Source organism: Oncorhynchus nerka, linkage group LG4 (assembly GCF_034236695.1).
Source record: "Oncorhynchus nerka isolate Pitt River linkage group LG4, Oner_Uvic_2.0, whole genome shotgun sequence".
Classification (NCBI taxonomy): domain Eukaryota; kingdom Metazoa; phylum Chordata; class Actinopteri; order Salmoniformes; family Salmonidae; genus Oncorhynchus; species Oncorhynchus nerka.
This window is the reverse complement of record NC_088399.1, coordinates 52,096,732-52,118,768: the sequence shown is the minus strand read 5'-3', so window position 1 is coordinate 52,118,768 and position 22,037 is coordinate 52,096,732. Positions and strand designations below refer to the sequence as shown.

General features: G+C 41.9%; 2 protein-coding genes and 1 long non-coding RNA gene across 3 annotated transcripts in view; 2 read left to right on the top strand and 1 right to left on the bottom strand.

Moving 5' to 3' along the window:
- Nucleotides 1–540: 540 nt before the first annotated feature.
- Nucleotides 541–17,728, bottom strand: rcl1 (RNA terminal phosphate cyclase-like 1). The gene is made up of 9 exons (XM_029628383.2): nt 17,550–17,728; nt 16,981–17,052; nt 16,055–16,230; nt 11,279–11,353; nt 10,903–11,027; nt 10,539–10,664; nt 8,241–8,397; nt 4,232–4,335; nt 541–712 (listed from the first exon to the last, which is right to left on the bottom strand). The coding sequence occupies exons 1-9, from the start codon at nt 17,677–17,679 to the stop codon at nt 559–561; spliced, it is 1,119 nt and encodes a 372-aa protein (XP_029484243.1). The 5' UTR covers nt 17,680–17,728; the 3' UTR covers nt 541–558.
- On the top strand, nt 5,252–6,647 carry LOC135571423 (uncharacterized). Its single transcript, XR_010463795.1, has 2 exons — nt 5,252–5,881; nt 6,300–6,647. It is a non-coding gene; the product is annotated as an uncharacterized LOC135571423 (long non-coding RNA).
- A 1,908-nt stretch (nt 17,729–19,636) lies between the features above and the next one.
- LOC115105889 (GTP:AMP phosphotransferase AK3, mitochondrial-like) overlaps nt 19,637–22,037 on the top strand; it is a 34,627-nt gene continuing 32,226 nt past the window's right edge. Inside the window, exon 1 of the mRNA XM_029628370.2 lies at nt 19,637–20,060. Within this exon, the coding sequence (XP_029484230.1) occupies nt 19,880–20,060 (181 nt within the window). The 5' untranslated portion in view covers nt 19,637–19,879. The remainder of the gene's footprint in view (nt 20,061–22,037) is intronic.

Below are 22,037 nucleotides of genomic sequence, written 5' to 3'. Positions count from 1 at the left end.
ATGTATTTAATATATTGTCTCGATCAATAACAGACCATTAAAATACTTATTGTATAATGTCTGTACCTCAGTAATATGTAATTGGGGTTACTGCCTTGAAATTCAAAGATAAGTTCCTTGAGTATTCCCACCAGTGGCAAATGTCTCAGGGGAGGAGCCTATTAAATAAACCCTTTTAGTACATCATCAATTTGAGGATACCATTGATAATTTGGTGAGTTTAAATCCAAAAACTCACTTGGTGTTAGTCAATTTAAATGATGGGAAATAACATTGTGAGCAACATTATTGATCACATCATTTAAGGGTTAATCGTGACCTTCGATTTGAGCACGTGACCTCCATTTACAAATATCCTCAACATAAAATGTCTTATTGGTGTTACTACTCCTACTGCACAATGTTATCCAAATGGCAAAAATGATTTAAAATCATTAAGCTGACAGTTGATTTAGAACGTGCCCAAATACATTTAAATAAAAATCTAGGAAAAAAATGATTTATCCAAACACCACCGCAATTCAAGAACGACACAGGTAGAAAAATACTGTACAGTCTTTATTTGATCGATTTGCTGATGTTGGTATAGCCGGCTCCAACACAGGTCATCAGTACTTTGTCTCCTCCTTTCCTCTCGTCCTCCGATGGTTTTTGAGTCTCGATCTTGAACATCATCTGGAAGAAGTCTCTCATGTGTCTGAGGAACTCAATCCTGAGAGGAGAGCGAGAGTTTAGGTGGGTTGGGCTACTCAAATACAGCAGTACAACACAAGACAGGCTAACCTCAGGCAGATTATTTGTTATTTTACAACAGTCAAATACAAAACACCAGAGCATCATAGAAAAAGACTGTAAAGGCCAGAGGGAACATCAAACACTGGAATACTGAGAAGCACTGTGACCCCTGACAAGGGTGGCAGAATTCCAGGAACTTTTAATAAATTCCCTTCTTTTCCCGAAATCCCTGTTGGAGGATTCCCGAAATTAGGAGGGAATACGCAGGAAATCTGGAATCCTCCAACCAGAACAAAACATTCCCAAAATGTTGCAACCCTACCCCTGACCCGGTGTGTGATGTCAGAGTAGATGACCGGGGACAAGCACTGACCGAGGACAGTGTGTGCTTTGGAATGCCTTCAAAAACACCAAACAGCAGCTCAAAGGTCTTTATGATCACCCATACACAACAACATATACACACAAAACAGGAAATGGATGGACCGTCCAAACATACTGTAGAACATCAATAATGAGAACTCAGAATCCAAAATTGGACGATCCACACTCACAGAAAAGAAAAAGCACAGAGAGCTGTATAGTCCTGCCTAGCTGCCTCAGAAGGTGATCAGAGAACCATTGATTTGGCACTGCCAATCTTCAGTTATCATAGTACTGTACTTGACAGGGACACAGCACCGGTACCATGATAACTGAAAATGGACAGTTCATAGTTCATACTCTGAGAGGACTGGAACCCATTCATATTGACAATAGCATCTTCTGTTCGGGGGGAGTTAAAACACATTTTTTTTTAAAGATCCCTGATGCTCGTTCTGAATGTTAAAATGCATCGCTTGCGATACGGTTTTGGAAACATAACGCATCTTTCATTTAACTATGCAAGTCAGTTAAGAACAAATCTCATTTACAATGACAGCCTACCCCGGACGACGCTGGGCCAATTGTGCACCCCCCGCCCTATGGGACTCCCAATCACGGACAGATGTGATACAGCCTGGATTCGAACCAGGGACCGTAGTGACGCCTCTTGCACTGAGATGCAGTGCCTAAGACTGCTGCGACACTCATATCAGAGAGAAATCATTTTACTACACCTTTTTAGGGTTAGGGCCGGGACGATACCAGTATTGCGGCAATGAAACAAAACACAAAGCGTTTAGCTTCTTTAGGAAAACAGCCCTAAAATGTTCGAAGCAAACATCATTATGCTGTCAATATATTCCAAGCTATAGCACACTGTTTTACATACAGCAGGTTTTTAAAGAACCAAAGAATTTGGTCTGCTTCACATTTTAATTTTTGCCATGGATTTTTGTTGATTTGCTATCGAGCTTTGTCTGAACACGTGTGTGTGTGTGTACGCGTAACTGGGGAGGAAGTGTATTTCGTCAAATGAAGGTGCAAAACTGTGACAAAGTCTTTTTTGTTTGAATGATTCTTTCTTGCTGATAGGGAAGGGTAGTGCGTACGGCCCAGTACATCACTGGGGCCAAGCTTCCTGCCATCCAGGACCTCTATACCAGGCGGTGTCAGAGGAAAGCCCTAAAAATGGTCAAAGACTCCAGCTACCCTAGTCATAGATTGTTCTCTCTGCTACCGCACGCCAAGCGGTACCGGAGCGCCAAGTCAAGGTCCAAGAGGCTTCTATAAACAGCTTCTACCCCCAAGCCATAAGACTCCTGAACATCTAATCAAATGGCTACCCCCCCCCCCCTCCTATGCTGATGCTACTCTGTTATTATCTATGCAAAGTCACTTTAATAACTACCTACATGTACATATTACCTCAACACCGGTGACCTCACACATTGAATCTGTACCGGTACCCCCTGTATATCACGTCACCCCGCTCCTCCGCTCTCTCCACTGGCTTCCAGTTGAAGCTCGCATCCGCTACAAGACCATGGTGCTTGCCTACGGAGCTGTGAGGGGAACGGCACCTCAGTACCTCCAGGCTCTGATCAGGCCCTACACCCAAACAAGGGCACTGCGTTCATCCACCTCTGGCCTGCTCGCCTCCCTACCACTGAGGAAGTACAGTTCCCGCGCAGCCCAGTCAAAACTGTTCGCTGCTCTGGCCCCCCAATGGTGGAACAAACTCCCTCACGACGCCAGGACAGCGGAGTCAATCACCACCTTCCGGAGACACCAGAAAACCCACCTCTTTCAGGAATACCTAGGATAGGATAAAGTAATCCTTCTCACCCCCCTTAAAAGATTTAGATGCACTATTGTAAAGTGGCTGTTCCACTGGATGTCTTAAGGTGAACGCACCAATTTGTAAGTCGCTCTGGATAAGAGCGTCTGCTAAATGACTTAAATGTAAATGTATATAGTCCCGCTATTGTTATTTACTGCTGCTCTTTAATCATTTGTTATTCTTATCTCTTACTTAAAAAAAAAAAAGTATCTTCTTAAAACTGCATTGTTGGTTAAGGGCTTGTAAAGTAAGCATTTCACTGTAACGTCCACACCTGTTGTATTCGGCGCATGTGACAACATTTGATTTGATTTTGATCACTGGCATATCAGCATATGTTTCAAAAACCACTTTGAAAGCGATGATTGACATTTCTAAATGGGGAAAAAAATTGTTGGAATTGTAGTTGACATGGAGCCAACCGTGGGCGAATGTGCCCGGTAAAAACCCTACGTGAGAAGGAGTGATGAACCCGTTGTCCCCGACAGCCACATTATCACTGCCATGCTATCAGGGGATCGAAACACAACGACAAACATGTACAAATGTCAACACACATGGATACCAGTTATTTACCTTTATGGCTTAGTCTTAACTTTCTCTACTACAGATGCAGTCAAATAAAGTCACCCTTGCACGATTTCTTCTAAAATATATTGAAATGTAAAACTGTGTTCACATGTGTATTTGTTTTATATATCTTTTTTTTTAGATCCAAACAAACATGTCTTATTTTCACTTTAAAGTAATAATGGCCTGGACGAAATCATTCAACACTTTAATTCATTTGGTTGGAGGAAAATTCTTGTTTACTGTGTAATTTCTCACCTGTGGTAAGTGCAGGTGCCTACAGGGTAAAAATAGCCATTCAACCAGTTTTGAAAAGAGAAATCAGAAAATGTTGCTCCATTCGGGGCCAATATTCTCTACCGCATTTGTAGGATATTAATGGATTGGATTTCATCTCAAAATGTTCTCATAAAATAATTAAATACAACATTAAAACAGATGTACTAATAAAACATTATTTTGAAGTTCGTAGAAGAACCAGAAGCATTCACCTAAATGTTTTGCACAAATCGTCAAACAAAAGATTCAACAAAAATGTGGCCAAAGGTTTACCGTAAATGACAACAATTATTGTAAATAACTTGTTTGCTTTCCACTATCAGGTTAGTCCCTTTTTGTTTGACCACAGCCGGTTTAAATTCCAGCTATAGGAGAGAACGTTGGATCGCAGGTCCTGCCAACCAGCTTACTGTAAAATATATATATAAATAAATAACTTACGTGTATGGAGAGAGGTGGCCGAGCAGCACTTTAGATACATCTTGTTGACCCAAGGTCATGTACACGAGAGCCAGGCTTTGATTGGCTGAGTCGATGCAGCCGCCCTGAAAGAGAGAGCGCAGAGTGTGGGTGGGGGGGGGGTCAGTGCGTCAGAAACAACAACATAACACACCGACGTCACAAGGGGAGAGGTCCCAAAAAGCTCAATCCCCTCTAAGATAAGACCAAATGTGGCGTCACGGCCTTACTTAGAAGATAACAAAAAGCAGATTAGACTGATCATTCTATTATTCAAAAATAAGAATTGACATAACCCAACTTGAAACATGAACAATCTTAACATGGTAGAGACAACAAATACACCAACTCTAATACTGAAGTGTACTCAGTACTCAGACAGACAAGGTTACAGTCCAATCATCTCTGTCAATCCCCTTGTAGCTTCTCGACATATTACATTTTAGTACGGTTGGGCGATAGCATTGTCTATCGACGATAATTGACAGCCATCGTCGAAGGTTTGAATTTGACTGGTGCGGCACAGTAAAATTCTTGCAGGGCACACAGCAGAGCTGCCCAACCCTAGAAAAAAATAAAAGAGTTGCCCAACCCAACATCTTAGATTTACTAAAGAGCACAGAGGTTAGACAGAGAGACTAGTCTGGCTGTGAATCCCGTGCTATGTTGAGCATGCAGTGACAGTAACCTTCTTTATGCCCAACATCTGGTCATCAGCATGAATATGATTCAATCACTTAAAATCGGTTTTTCAAATAACTAAGGCAACATTGTCTCCAGTCATTATGTGTTCTATGATACTACTGGGAATCCAAACAATTCACTGTTTGTAATCTCCAGACAGTCAGTCTGACCCGATGATCCGTCTAGGAAAGATATGTCCTGACCCCTGATGAAAAATGTAACAGAATAAGGACATAAGACAAAATGTTTAAATCATATAAGGCATGGTCTGGACCTACCATTTAAAACAGTAACATTGCATCATGGGTAGGGCTGTGGTGGTCATGACATTTTGTCAGCCGGTGATTGTCAAGCAAATAACTGCCTGTCTTGCGGTAATTGAATTGTTAATTAACCTAAACACGTTTAGCATCTCCTGGCTTCCACATTCTAAAACATCTAATAAATCCATTTAATATAGCCTACACAATCACAATAAATCCATCATTTATCTTAGACAGGTCTAAAAGAAACACGACGTGAAGAAAATGTATATTTCAGAAGAACAGAAAAGCATACTCTTGAGTTGTTCTTATGTTAGGCCCTGATCTGGCTATGCCATATGGCTGTGGGCTACACTAGTTCATTTAGAAGACACGATTTTCTTAGAATTCCATGCCATTTTTTTTTTTTTTGCGCTCTATCAACTACTTGTGGCGGGCCCAGCCGCCTGCAGGCTGACTCTGGTCGTCAGTTGAACAGTGTTTCCTCCGACACATTGGTGCGGCTGGCTTCCGGGTTAAGCGAGTGGGTGTTAAAGAGCGCGGTTTGGCGAGTCATGTTTCGGAGGACGCATGACCCTACCTTCGAATCTCCCGAGCCCGTTGGAGAGTCGCAGCGATGAGACAAGATTGTAATTGGGAAGAAAAAGCCTCAGTGCCAATATCTTCACGAGGTGATTGAAAATAGGTACGTCCATTTTAGTCCATACCTTTGAGATTTTTTTAATTTCTTGAACAAAATATATTTCTCAGAGCAATTGTATTAGTATAAAATATACATTTCCCTTTTTTTTAAGCATACAATATAGTGCAGCATTTGTATGATTTATTTGAGTCATTTTGCTCGTCTTTATCAACGGTGTCAATAATTTCAGACCCCAGTGTATTTGGCATCTCATCAACTGGTGGAAAAGAAATGGTCAAATTGAATTATAGTAACCTAGGTCCAGAAAAATACCTTGAATGATTTTGCCTACTATTTTGAAGAAGGGAAAGGGAGTGCTACAATCCACTGTCTAAGATGCGTAGGCGTAGCCTGCCTCTGAACCACACAGAAAATGAAGTTTAAAAAGGCTGACATTATGCTTGTTTGTCACCATGCATAGAAAACCACCAAAGCGCAAGACATTCTGACATGAAGGTAACATATGGGTGAGTTACTGGACCAATACTATCAAATCATCTAAAAGCCAGAGGTTCAACTTTACATACTTAATTTCATATTTAACAATTTGCCAAATGCATTGTATTGATTTCAACTCTAAAAGAGATGAATAAATATTCAAATATTAAAAAGACCACTACTTACAGCCGCTCTCCTTGTCCCTCATCTCACCAGGCGCTCCAAAACATATCTCCCGTTTACTACGACCACTACGCTTGCTGCTTGCCTGCCTGCCTGCCAGCCAGCACTACTGATTAGCCACTGAACAAACACAGGTGTGCATCGCATGTCCTCCAAAAGAAACTCAACCACCCTTATATGCTTCAAACAACCATTCCCAGGAGACACCAGTGACTCTTCTATCTCCTAGTCTTACCCTTCCCTCCTCTTGGCCAATGAGGAGATTGAAGCAGTCGCTCTCCACGGGCCTAGCTTAGTAGAGAAGTAAGCAACAATATTCATCATTCAAAACAAATCATCAAATTCTTCTGGCTAACTGGATTCACATGCTCTTATGAAAGGGGGTGACCAGTGTGAGTCAGGAGGAGAAAAGTGAAGTCACAGACTCCGCGGCTTTTGTTGTTGATAAAGTGCCCTTTTCTTTGGGGGAGTACATTCTCAAAGACGTGAGGCGAGTTTTGCATCACATCGTTATCATATTACCACTTATAGATAACATTCACAATGACATAGCGTTAACCTCAATTTATAATCCATCGCCTTAACCACTTACCCAGCATTAACACTTCTAGAATTGCACTGGTTGTTGGTTATTACTGCATTGTCGGAACTAGAAGCACAAGCATTTTGCTACACTCACATTAACATCTGCTAACCATGTGTATGTGACAAATAAAATTGGATTTGATTTGGTTAAAGACGTGGAACATATTTATTCATGTTGTCTAGATTGGTACAGTCACTTTATAGACAGACTGACATAACAGACAACAGATTTTTTGTGTCTCTGACTCGTGTGTGAAAACCGACCAGGCACGGGTAATCTCATACAAGTCAAGGCTCATTTTCACAAAGCGTCTTGAAGGAGTGTTGATCTAGGATCAGTTTATCCTTTTAAATCATAATGATTTAGAGGGAGAACCTGATCCAAGATGAGCACTGCTACTCTGAGACGCTTCGCAAATACGGGCCCAGATGTCCACAGCACATTAGGGTCTGTCAGACACATACGTCTCTGTAACACAGTTGAGGGCTTGACTCAATCACAACATGTAAACAAACAGTGTCCTGCCTGTTTACCCACATTCCCTGTAACCATGAGCTGAGTCTGAACGATGTCTCACTCGCTCTGTGAGAGTAAACGTGTCTGGTATGTCTGGTATGTACCCAACAGCTGTAATGACCGTTAGACATGATAGTCTGTTTGCGTCACTGAGGGTAAATACCGCAAACTGAGAATAGCAAACATTTAGCCTTAAAACAGATGGTGATTTGAATGTGTGAATTAACAAGTCCAGACACTTAATGTCCGGTATGTACTCAACCGCTGTAATGACAGTTAGACATGATAGTCCAAGTGTCCCTTGGGAAAAAGGTCTTCTGATCTCCATGGGACCTTATGGTTAAATAAAAGGTTAAATAGTACATTTAAAGTCAACAAGAGCTTCAACTTCAACTTAAAACACGTTTGACAGGAGTCCTGAGTGGCTCAGCTGGTAGAGCATGGCGCTTACAACACCAGGGTTGCGGGTTCGATTCCCGGGTGGGACCACCCGGGAAAAGGGTGTACTCACCACTCTAAGTAGCTCAGGATAAGAGCGTCGGCTAAATTACTAAAACGTCTTTAAAAAGTTTTTTTTTTTAAGTGCACCACGCCCTTTGGCTTGGGTTTCGATTGATTGTGTGTGTGTGTGTCACCCACCCTGTAGATCTCCTCCAGCAGTAGCTTGGCACAGTTTCTTCCCAGGTCCTCAGGCAGCACAGGGTCTCCCTGCCCCTGGGGGGTGGACACCTGCTCTGCACTAAGGAACGTCCCGTTCAGGGTCTCAGCCACCAAGGTCAGGCCAAAGCCCGGAGACCTGAGGGAGAGAAATCGGCCGTGATTGAACGGTTTTCTGGGGAAAACAACCTTATCAATGTGTGTATGCGTCACTAAGTGAAACGCTAGCTACTATTTGCTACTCGAAACAGTACCCTTGAACCTTGAAGTGGACTAGAACCACTTTTGTTAGTGCGGCCATTAGCGCTGAGCGATTAACCAACATTTCTGTGATTTTCCATTTTTTAAAACAAACTGACCTGACATCTGTTCCATTATCGTAATTCCATTACGTTCCATCTTTTTCTGCGCGCAACGCGCAGTTTCTCTAGATTAATCAGATCCTACAATTTTCTACCTAGTTTAGCGCAGAAAATGTGGTAATTAACTACAATGACCATAATCCGCACCTGCTAGTCTGAGAGAAGGGCCAAAAAAATGCACAATCGCGAGGGAGAGAGCAGTTGTTTCGTGAGGTGCCTCTACCCGAAAATACATGATCTCAGATCGATAGTTGGTATTCAGCAGTCATAAACGTATGCCTTATTTACGTTAAGAACTACTAAAATAGTGGTTGTCAGACAGCATAGTCAGCAGCTCTATAGAGATGAGGACTTTTCTATTTCGTTCCAAGACATCAAATAGGCCTAAAACAAATGTAATATACACAACAAAAACATTTTAGTAAAGTAATGTGAATAAATTATGCTTAATAAGTGATAAGCAGTACTGGGCAGTCCCTACCATCATGAGACTTTAATCATTTTATTCTGTATTGTTACAGCATTCAACCCACAATGCATTTAAATGTAAAAAAAGAATCATTTATAACCCAAACTATTATAATTGCTCAGCACGAGTGTTCAACATGACTGATGACAAATGTTTCCTATGATAAACAGATTGTGCCTCATCAGAAATGTATGCTTTGGCTGTTGATTAAGCAGTAAAAACTAAGATCATCAAAAGGGGACATTGTTCATCGATTTTGATTAGGGATGCACATTTTGGTCAATTGTAGGTGCTGTTTGTGTGGAGTGAAACGTCTAGGGAAGCCAACGGCTCAGCCGCAAAGTGGTAGGCCACACAAGATTACAGAACAGGACTGCAGGTGTCCACATACTTTTGGTCATGTAGTGTATATTATTTAACAACTACTAATGATGCAGGCAATGTAAAACATTTGCCAAAATGCAATTCACTGGAAAACACAGTTCTAAACAGCACAACTGATGCGAGTGGTTCCACATGTGACAGAGATGAAAAGCTCCTTAGAGGGTGAATCGAACGATGCGGTGGATAGGTTGATAATATTACTAGGATTGTGCCTTTGGCTTCTGGACAGCGAAAGAAAGTTGATATGAAAACCAATAGAACGGGAGAGAAATCCTGTTTTCAATGGCATTATGAGGAAGTCCTTATAAAATAATTGCCTCCGTGGTTCTATGGTCGGATTTTGGCTAGGCTACTTTGAAGCGGGTAAGACATCATTTCATAATTTGAAGTAAAACTTCCCGGTTTCAAACAGTGAAGTATATGTTTCGAAAATGCACACTGCCTCTAATTGCACGGTGGCAGATAACATGCCGATAGCCTGCCAAACGTATTGCCTAGGCACTCGAATGCAGGACGGGCTTCAATTAGAGGAGTTGAGAAATAAAACATTGTATCAATCGAAAGCTGGGATCCTCCTTTTCATCAAGGCCATCAAAACTACTTTTAACATGCATTTTGAATTGTTGCGCAATGACTGGGCTTATAAGAACACGTTTCACTCCAGCAGCAATCGACTGCCGCTCGCGCTGTTCGACAGGTGATATTACTCCACTGAATTTCCACCGTCTGGTGTGCATGTGATAAATAAGATACTAGACGAACTAACAAAAATACACACGGTCCAATTTCATTCCACTAAACTATGCAAATTAACCTATAGACCAATAAGCATGACCGGTCAAATGTATTTTCGGCAGCTAGCCGATTAACATCCCTAGTTGAGTACAGTTTGCCGCCTCCTTTCTTGAAAAGTAAATCTTCCAGCGTTTCTTAACTATAGCCCCATCTAGTGGCCAAAGTCACAGCACCAGAGAAAGACCACGGTTGACTGAAACGGAGAGGGTTTACCTTCGTTTTCCTACGCTATGGACGAATGAATATGACACAGGCTGGGAGATGACTTACTTTCCAGACTTGTCCCCCTTCATGTGGTCTGTGTAGATGTAGATATCAGGAATGAATTTATTCAGTATGCTTCTGGCAGAGTCCACTATTCTGTTGGCCATCTGTGGAGAGACTCTAACAGAGTATCTGTACGACCAATGTCAAGGTGTGTAACAATTTCTGTTGTCTCCGTATAACGGATCAATAAAGTTGTGTTATATGAGCCAGGTAAAGCAAGGTGGCAATGACAGAAAAATACAAGAACGTAAACAAAGACAAAAAGACCTAACTTCCATACATTTTGCTGGAGTCAAGACTCTCGACCACAGCATAAGAGAAAGGACAAAAGATTCAAAACATTTAATTAAGAGACTGAAAAAGATACGCTATTCCTCTGATTCGCTTGATCTTGCCAGGCTCTGACAGTTGGACGGGACGGAGAGTCTTGCGAACGGGACACGTAAACAGTACCTCGCCTCCCCCACCTGGAGCCATCCCCCTTTTCACTACCTGGACACAGGAAACACAATCGTCTTTATTTATTTAACCAGGTAAAATCATTCAGAATCATTTCTTCCAAAAGCCTGGCAAGTTGCAAAAAAAGTCTCAACAACAAAAAAAATGCTATAAAACATTATACCAATAACACATTTCACCACATACCAACGAAGAGTCCCAGACAAAGATAGCAGTTATACTGTATGTCATATGAAGACAGGTAAACCCATAGTAATGCTAGGAATGTGCTCTAAAAGCCTCACCTTCAGTTCCAGCCCCTCTCCATCAATCCCAAACCTCTTCATCACAGGAATGGACGTATACTTGAGTTGGTCAACCTGGCAGAAAGGGCGAGAGAAGAGGTTTGGTTTTCCACTTATACAACGTTTACGAGCACGTCTCCATTCAGCATGAGTGGAAATCACAACCCCCTGCATCATAACAATTTAAAGGACAATTCCGCCAACTCTGTTTTACAAACAAAAACAATGCGCCCCCCCCCCCCCCCTCATTGAATTAACTTGTGGCACAGTCGATGCCACGCATGGCAAGAAGGTTGAGGGATTGCCGACCACCTCACGCCACAAGCTCACTCTCCCTAACTGTTGCATTATTTTACGACCAAAGCCGGCTGCAGACAATGATCAGCGAGGGGAAATCCTATTTTTTAAATATTTTGATGCTAATTGGCAGCATCTTGTGGTGCTTTTCATGACAACTGGGAACTCTGAAAAATACTAGGTCAAATCATGAAGTCCGTGATCTTCAGGTCAAAAAGTCAGACCTCTAGAAAGAGGCCCGAGTTGGATGACGGTTCAAAGCGTTTCGTCCCCAGTCGGAGTCCCACGACTGTCCCAGAGTCTGTTGGGAATAGGCGATTACCAATATCACAGGTAGCTTAAAGTTTTCGACTATAGCAGATTGACATAGGCTAGTGATTTCGCTGTTCGTTACTCGTCTTGTTGGCAGAGGAAAAGTAAACGTGGACAGTTATTCTAACATGTTCAAAGTGCACGTCAGAAATTCGCTAAGTTCTTTGTTTCTGGTCATTTTGAGCCTGTAATCGAACCCACAAATGCTGATGCTCCTGATACTCAACTAGTCTAAAGAAAGCCAGTTTCATTGCTTCTTTAACTAGCACAACAGTTTTCAGCTGTGCTAACATAATTGCAAAAGGGTTTTCTAATGATCAATTAGCCTTCTAAAACGATAAACTTGGATTAGCTAACACAACGTGCCATTGGAACACAGGAGTGATGGTTGCTGATAAATGGGCCTCTGTGCACCTATGTAGATATTCCATTAAAAAAATGTAAAAGCTGTTTCCAGCTACAATAGTTATTTAAGTACACTGTATTCCTGATCCATTTGATATCGTTATAATGGACAAACATGTATTTTTTTTCAAAACAAGGACATTTCTAAGAGACCCCAAACTTTTGAATGATAGTATAAAATGGAAACAGCAGATAGGAGACATTTTCTAAAGATCGACAACATTTGTATTCGTGCGACAGGGGCGGATCTTTCTTTTGGCCAACATTATTGCGACAAGAATAAATGATGATTGCAGAATAAGTTTGAAGGTACGCAGGCGATGTCATCATGTAACTATTAGCTCCACTTTTAATTCTAAATGCCTACTGCTTGCAAAATCATTTCGCCCCCCCTTCCCAACTATAAAAAACAGGCTTCTTTACAGGACACGGATTGTCCCGACCTGACTTTTAAGAACGCCCAAAACGCCGGCAAGTTTCACCATCCAATCATTTCAGATCTAAAGGAGTGCAAGTTTCACCATCCAATCATTTCAGATCTAAAGGAGTGCAAGTTTCACCATCCAATCATTTCAGATCTAAAGGAGTGCAAGTTTCACCATCCAATCATTTCAGATCTAAAGGAGTGCAAGTTTCACCATCCAATCATTTCAGATCTAAAGGAGTGCAAGTTTCACCATCCAATCATTTCAGATCTAAAGGAGTGCAAGTTTCACCATGGCACGGTCCGTGGCGATACATTGGCACATGAGAATTATTTGAATATTAGTCAATTATTGCATTCTATCCATGCTGGCTTTCACAGGCTACTCGAGGCATGAAACAAGAAAGGCGTTTGGGCATATAGGCTGCCGCCAATTTATTGATGCGCAGTTGCCCTAAATAGGTCATGGAAACACTTCAACCCCTACATTTTGACTCAACATTAAGTTCTAGCGAAATGTGACGTCATTATGTCCAGCGGTTTTTCAAGATAGTTCAATGGAAACGCAACCTAGCAGGCAATTGTTGCATCTATTTTCTATGCGAACTTTCTAAATGTCTACAACAACAAAAAAACTCACTGGACAAGTAAATGGAAACATAGCAGTATGGCGATACTCATTAATATCGTGGCAAGGAAACAAAACACATAGCGGATTTAACTTCTTTAGGAAAACTACCTTAATGTTGGAAACAAACATTATCTTGTCATCCAGTCTCACATGTATTATTTTCCAAACTATAGGACACAATATTTTACATAAAGTAGGTTTTTAGAGGACCAAAGCATTTGATCTGCTTCATGTTTTCGTCATGAAAAACATATTGCGATACTGGTATTGTCACAGCCCTAAAAACATAGCTACTTAAAACCTTGACAAACAGAAAATTCATCCCTCCCCATCTTGTACCCAGTTTCGAAGGCTTGACAATCTCTGCAAGTCATTAAACTTTTTGCTGCTTTGTAACTGACCCGTGCATAGATGCTGGAATTAAATGTTGGACAAACGTGCGCAGGTAACCTACAGGAGACTTATGAAGTAGCCTAATGAGATTAAAACATTGTCACTGGTTGTGTTTATGCCAAACATAAAAAGGTAATACACTTTAAATGTTAAATATTTTGGCTATATTGAAATGTTCTAGAAGTACGAGGAATAGATGCTCGGATGGTAGAGGAGACAGAGCAGACGGAGTGTTACTGGGAGCATGTGTGGCCACATTATTATATATTTTACCAGATAAGTTGACTGAGAAAAGACTCGTTTACAGCTATGACCAGGGGAATAGTTACAGGGGAGAGGAGGTGGGGATGGATGAACCAATTGGAAGCTGGGCATGATTAGGTGGCCATGATGGTATTCAAATCCAATAAAATTTGATTTGTCACATGCGCCGAATACAACAGATGTAGACCTTACCGTAAAATGCGAGCCCCTAACCGACAACGCAGTTAAGGAAATATTTACTAAATACACTAAAGTAAAAAACAATGTAAAAAAAGTAACAATAACGAGGTTATATACAGGGGGTACCGGTACTGAGTCAATGTGCGGGGGTACAGGTTAGTCAAGGTCATTTGTACATGTACTGTGGGTAGGGGTAAAGGGACTATTCGTAGATAATAAACAGCGAGTAGTAGTAATGAAAAGAAAATGAACAAAAAAAGGTATTAGGGAAAGATTGGGAATTTAGCCAGAACACTGAGGTTAACACCCCTAATCTTACGATAAGTGCCACGCGATATTTAGTGACCACATATTTAGTAAACACCCCCATCCGTAAGACGGCACCCTACACAGGGCAATGTCCCCAATCACTGCCCTGGGGCATTTGGGATATGTTTTTTTTTTTAGACCCGAAGGAAGGGTGCCTCCTACTGGCCCTCCAACACTACTTCCAGTAGCATCTGGTCTTCCATCCAGGGACCGACCAGGACCAACCCTACTTAGAACCAGAAACAATCCAGCAGTGGGATGCAGGGGGTAGGCTGCTGGAAAGGACGACTTGAGAGAATGATGACCCGCCACATGCGGGATAAGACTGCTAATTAGCCCATTGCAGTTCTGGACAAATTATCCACCTACCACTATTGTCACCATGAATGGTGGATAGAGAGCAGGATAGACAGTCAGACGATATTGACCGGTGGTATTGTTAGCGCGAGGGAAAAGCGTAGTGCATAAGGGAAGTAAAACACCTTGATCTGCAAGCAGATGATGAAATGTGGCTCGGGTGAAAGAAATAATATGGTAAATGTGAATCAGGGAAAACACACATTACCTTCCCCTGTGCCCAATGAATACATTTAAAAAACACCCACACAAAGCAAAAATAAATAAATACGATTGTCAATCCTCTGCTATTTTGGACCACTCCCCCACCCCACAAATCTTTTTAACTCCTCCAATAGCCTCCAATACCCTACTCAACAAATTGGATGCAGTCTATCACAGAGCAATCCGTTTTGTCACCAAAGCCCCATATACTACCCACCATTGCGACCTGTACGCTCTCGTTGGCTGGCCCTCGCTTCATACTCGTCGCCAAACCCACTGGCTCCATGTCATCTACAAGACCCTGCTAGGTAAAGTCCCCCCTTATCTCAGCTCGCTGGTCACCATAGCATCTCCCACCTGTAGCACACGCTCCAGCAGGTATATCTCTCTAGTCACCCCCAAAACCAATTCTTTCTTTGGCCGCCTCTCCTTCCAGTTCTCTGCTGCCAATGACTGGAACGAACTACAAAAATCTCTTAAATTGGAAACACTTATCTCCCTCACTAGCTTTAAGCACCAACTGTCAGAGCATCTTACAGATTACTGCACATAGCCCACCTATAATTTAGCCCAAACAACTACCTCTTTCCCAACTGTATTTAATTTATTTTGCTCCCCATTATTTTTATTTCTACTTTGCACATTCTTCCATTGCAAAACTACCATTCCAGTGTTTTACTTGCTATATTGTATTTACTTTGCCACCATGGCCTTTTTTGCCTTTACCTCCCTTCTCACCTAATTTGCTCACATTGTATATAGACTTGTTTTTTTACTGTATTATTGACTGTATGTTTGTTTTACTCCATGTGTAACTCTGTGTCGTTGTATGTGTCGAACTGCTTTGCTTTATCTTGGCCAGGTCGCAATTGTAAATGAGAACTTGTTCTCAACTTGCTTACCTGGTTAAATAAAGGTGAAATATATATATATTTTTTTTAAACTGCCCCTTAGCCAGCTGCTACACATGTATATATAAGAAAGGGAACATGGGTCTAACCGAGGGGTCAGTAGGGTCATTGGTGACCCCCTTCAGCACAGCCTTCAGAGGGTTCTTCATGAAGGGAGCCAGCATGAGTAGAGCTTCCAGGTAGTAACCAACAGACCGCTGGGTGTTACACTCATGTTCCACCACACCACCATAGAGCAGGCCCGGCTGGTAGAACAGCACCGTACCTACAGGGCAGAGAGAGGAGAGGGTTGTTTTCAGTGCGGAAAGAATGTTTTCAAACTGGATGGTAGTACATACAGTTGTCCAATGGAAGCACAGATTGTTGTTTTCTGTTGCAGTGTGCCCTGCTACGATGTGCCCTTATGAACATGGCCCAGGACAGGGATATCCGTCTGGCCTGCCTGGTCTCTGGGTCTAAGGAGTTGAAAAATGGAACGCCTAGGAACAACATCAAAAGCAGACATTTGGAGCATGTAAACATATGCAACTACACCCACGCTAGCATGTGCATATCACGCCTCGCAAATGCTGCGCTCCAACATCAATGACACTGCCGGGGGTGCCGCGGCGCCACGGTCTCCGCAACATAAAAAAAACATTCAAGAGCTGAACTGCAACATTCATGTTACAACCAGAAAAGAAAATCAGGCTCAGGATTACAAAATATGACCTGTTTTCAGTAATACCATGTTCATTCTCCTGGAAGGGCTGATGAGTTCCTTCCTGTTTTCCCACTGTCAATAACTTGCCCCTTCAAACACGTGCTGACCTGTGTGTGTGTGTGTGTGTGTGTGTGACAACGACTGAAGTGTGTGTAAAACTGAGGTCCTGCCAAGGACAGTTTGGTGTATATGCATGCATCATGCATTCAAAGGTTAGGTGGCTGCAGAGTACAAACAAACCCAATGACATTGGAATTCAGCAGTGAGCACGACAGACGCTGGGGTCTGTGTATCCATCTGCCCATGGTTTACCTGTTTGGTTGATTTCTATTCTGGTCCCATTGGTTACCTTGTCCAGAAGCCGGATGAAGCTGGCTTCAAAATCTAGAACATACACAAAAAAATGTCAATAAAAGTGTGCTCAACCCCAATAACAACCGTATCTCTTTATTAGGCACATGCAGCATTTACTTGACTGTCTACAAACAGCTATGGGATATTTTGCAGAATTAAGGGTGTGTGTTTATAGAAGCATGATTTTCTATAGAGCTGAACCAAAGGAGTGTTAGTCTTTGGTTGAACACAAATGCTAGCTGGGTAGTGACTGCTGCCTAGCTAATGTTAACGAACAAAACCCTCAAAAAGGATCACATGAATATTCATTGTTATGTAGCTATGGTCCTACTGTATCATGCATTAGATGTTGTCCAATAACTTAGCTGGTTGATTAAGTTCTATGGCATTTGTGCCAAAAAGCAACAATTCAGTCTACTTGGGCGTGCTGGAATGGATGAACTTTAACTGCGTAGTAACAGCTAGCTAGGTAATGCTAGCCATATGTAATAATGAGACGCCACATTGGTGTTTCGCAGTCCACTTACCTCTAAGTCCTGGGTTATCGTCTTTAGATCGTATGTTTCTGATTTTGACTCTTTTGCCACTTAGAGTTGACAACACTAGTCGTTGTCTGAAAAAATTACAACCATCGTAAGTGAGTCCCTGGCTTGCCATGCTGTTGTTATTTCCACACGTGTGTTCAATATGGGGAGTCGAGAAAGTAAAGGGTTAACTACGGGACGCCACGAGGGACATAAAGGGCATTTTAAACGTGGTATTCGTATTAACCACCAGATGGCGCCCTAAGCATAGCTTTAAACCCGTTATCTCGAGCTTTATCAAACACCACAGGACACAAAGTTCAGGCAGAGAAGGTTAATAATGGCTCACACTGTGACAGAAATACATCACACCGCGATGAGAAACATTTTGACCGTGGGTAAATATCAGTAATTATTCAATAATTGATTTATTCTCTGTCCAAATGGTCTTTGGTTAAAATAAAAGCCTATGTAAAAACACATACCCTTATGGCGCATTTCCATACAGGATATACCATTGTTCTCCAGAACCCAAGACACTAAACAAGGCATTCTGCCTTATCCCAAGGATTCTCAGCTTTAAGCACTGTTTAAACATTTAGAAACTTCAATAATCATTGGTTGCGATACGGTTTTTGAAACATATGGAACTTATCTTTCATATCAACAAAAAATCTGTAAAAATTAAACATATACACTTACTGTAGCAGGTTTGCACAGGTTGTGTGCCTCCAGCCGACAAACTACACTTCAAGCACGTTAGACAGGTAATTAGCACAGGTAGTAGCCTTTGTCTTCCGTAAACGCTGTAAAATGGAGATATCGCCATGTGGGAACACTAACCCTATAAAGGTGTGTTGTAATTGAACTTTTTACATTTTTTTGTTATTATTTCTCGCTGATATGAAAGATGTTTCCAAAACCGTAGAGCAAGCGTAACTCCCCCGGCCAGAAGATACCATCAGGAATAGATGCCAAAGGTAGTTAGTGTCTATGAATGGGCTAGATTTACCCCAGTGTTTTTACCTAAAAGGCTCAGACTTTTCTGTTTCCATCTATGCGGGTCGAGCTCCCTGGTGTCAGAGAGAGGCCCCCCCAAAAATGTAAAAGACTCCATCCACCCAAGCCATAGACTGTTCTCTCTGCTACCACACAGCAAGCGGTACCAGTGCACTAAGTCTGGAACCAACAGGACCCTGAACATCTTCTACCCCCCCGGGACATAAGACTGCTAAATAAGACTTCTAAATAGCTGATGAAATGGTTACCCGGACTACCTGCACTGACCCTTTTTTTGCACTAACTCGCGTGTACTGACTATGCACACACACACTGAACTCGACCCACACACTCCCACATACTTACACTGACACCCCAAAACACACATACACATACTACATACACCCACACACACATAAGTGCACACATGCATACTGATGCTACACACCCATTCACACAGACACACGCACACACACACACACACACACACAGACACACACGCACGCGCACACACACACACACACACACCACATACACTGCTGCTACTGTCTATTATCTATCATGTTGTCTAGTCACTGTTGTCTACCCTTACCTATATGTACATAGCTACCTCAATTACCTCGTACCCCTGCACATCGACTCTGTACTGGTACTCCCTGTATATAGCCATGTTATTTTTACTCATTATTGTTCATCGCCATTCATTGTGTATTTAGGCCTATTCCTCATTTCTATTATATATTTTTTCTTTATCTTTAACTGCACTGCTGCATAACATTTTTGTCTGATGAGTATTTGTCTCTGCTAAAACAGGAGTAATAAAGGCCTAGTGCACTAATTTGGTAGATTTTTGTCTTTATTTTTTAAAATGAAAATGTCTTTATATATAATATATAAATATATACTTGATCTATCAGTGGGTGCTGCAGTACCCTCAGAACCCTTACTTCTGCGGCTGTGAATCCAGGGTTTATTTCACGGTCATTGGTTTATATTGTTCATAATTGGTCTTGATGGATGTGATGTGTGGATTGAAGCGTCCTCACGTGCCCTCGGTACAGCGCAGCCAGCCGTGCAGCGCAGCCAGCCATGCAGCCAGTCGAAGCTGTTTTCTCATTATGAACTACCTCCTCCTCTATCCGCGTAAAGATTTTCAGGAAAAAAAGGCTAATTTGAAGGGACAAGCTAAAACTACTACAGGAGACGCCCACAGTAGGCGTTTGCACGATTGCGCACAGTGGAAAGACTTAGACATCCAAGCTCGCTTGGGCGGAAGTTTCCTTGTGTAAATGCACAAATAACAGTTTCATGGGAAGGACAATACTTGTCTTTATATGGTGGTTACAACATTAACACAACATTGGAAAATGCTTCTACAAAGGATATTCCGGGCGGTTATCATGGGACCTCCGGGCTCGGGGAAAGGCACTGTGTCGGGGCGCATAGTAAAAAGTTTCGGATTAATGCACCTTTCAAGTGGGGACCTTTTGAGGGCCAACATTAAAGCCAAAACAGGTAAGATTAGATCAGGGTGCAGTTCTAAACCAACCCACCTACGCAGATAACGGAAATGGCTGCTGTGGCTGATTTTGAAGTAATGCATAATGCATTAGTCAGTTTCCTCGACGTAGTCAGACTGTTCTAACTTGCTTGTGTCGTTCTCATGCATGACCGAAGCAGTTGTCACATTAGATAGGATAGATGTTGCTATCATGTTCTTACGTTTGTGTGATTGGCTATTAATAGGGTTACTTTCAATAACCCAAATCATAAATCTAAATCAATATGAATGTATGGTTTAAAGCCGCAATCAACAGTAGAAACAATAACAACGCGTTTTATCGCCCGTTTCAGTAAAAAACTGAGGGATTGGGGCTGGAGAAATGTAACCAAGCTATCGATGCAGTGCCGGCACTAGGCTTTTGGGGGCCCTAAGACGAATATATATTTTTTATTTAAAGTAGATTTCCTTAAGTTCTACACATTTTGACATGGGAGTTGAGAAAATGTTGGAGTTTTTGCATTTTAGCATGGGGTGGAGATACATTTGCGCAGTTTAAAGCAATTTTTCTGAAATTCTACACATTTTGCCATGATTTATGCCATGTTAATATGATATCTGAGTGGAGACAATCAATGGGGGCCCTCTGGAGGTCAGGCCCTGGGCAAGTGCCCTTTTTTTGTCACTGGCAATACCCCATAATATACAGATACACTATATACCCCACAATATATACCATATAATGTCAAAGTGAATTATGTCTTTTGACATTTTAATGAATTAAAAATGAAAACCTGAAATGTCTTTAGTCAATAAGTATTAAACCCTTTGTTATGGCAAGCCTAATTAAGTTCAGGAGTACAAATTTGATTAACAAGTCACATAAGTTGCTCTCTGTGCAATAATAGTGTTTAACAGGATTTTTTGAATGACTGCCTCATCTCAGTACCCCACACATACAATTATCTGTAAGGTCCCTCAGTCGAGCATTAAACACAGATTCAACCACAAAGACCAGGGAAGTTTTCCAATGCCTTGCAAAGAAGGGCACCTATTGGTAGATGCGTAGGAGAACAAAAAGCTGACATGGTATGGTTGCATCATGTTATGGGTATGCTTGTCACTAAGGTGGTATTTATGATAAAAAGAAACGGAATAGAGCTAATCACAGGCAAAATCCTGTAGGAAAAACTGGTTCAGTCTGCTTTCCAACAGACACTGGAAGACAAATGAACCTTTCAGCAGGACAATAACCTAAAACACAAGGCCAAATGACCAGGATAAAGGTAAGACCAGGAAGTAGATTGTGTCGAAGTAACAATGTTTATTACAGCAACAGGAGCAAAGGTACAGTACGGCAGGCAGGCTCAGGGCCAGGTCAGGCAGAGGTCGGTAATCCAGAGACTGGGAAAAGGTACAGGACTGCAGGCAGGGTCAGAGGCAGGCAGAGGGATCAGGTGGGCGGGCTCAGGGTCAAAACCAGGAGGACGAGAAAAGAGAGACTTGGGGAAAACAGGAGCTGATACAAAAACCGCTGGTTGACTTGATAAACAAGACGACCTGGCAACAGACAAACAGAGAACACCAGTATAAATACACATGGGATAATGGGGAAGATGGGCGTACTTGGAGGGGGGTGGAGACAATCACAAAGACATGTGAAACGGATGAGGTTGTGACACAAATATACACTGGAGTTGCTTACCAAGACGTCATTGAATGTTCCTGAGTGGCCTAGTTACAGTTGTGACTTAAATCAGCTTGAAAATCTATGGCAGAACCTGAAAATATTTGTCTAGAAATGATCAACAACCAATTTGACAGAGATTGAATCATTTTGGAATGAATAATGGGCAAATGTTGCACAATTCAGGTGTGGAAAGCTCTTAGAGACTTACCCAGAAAGACTCACTGTCATGGTTCCACCAGAGACATTAACGACACTCAGTTGTGTCCTATATACGCATGATGATTTCCCTGTTAAAAGAGGT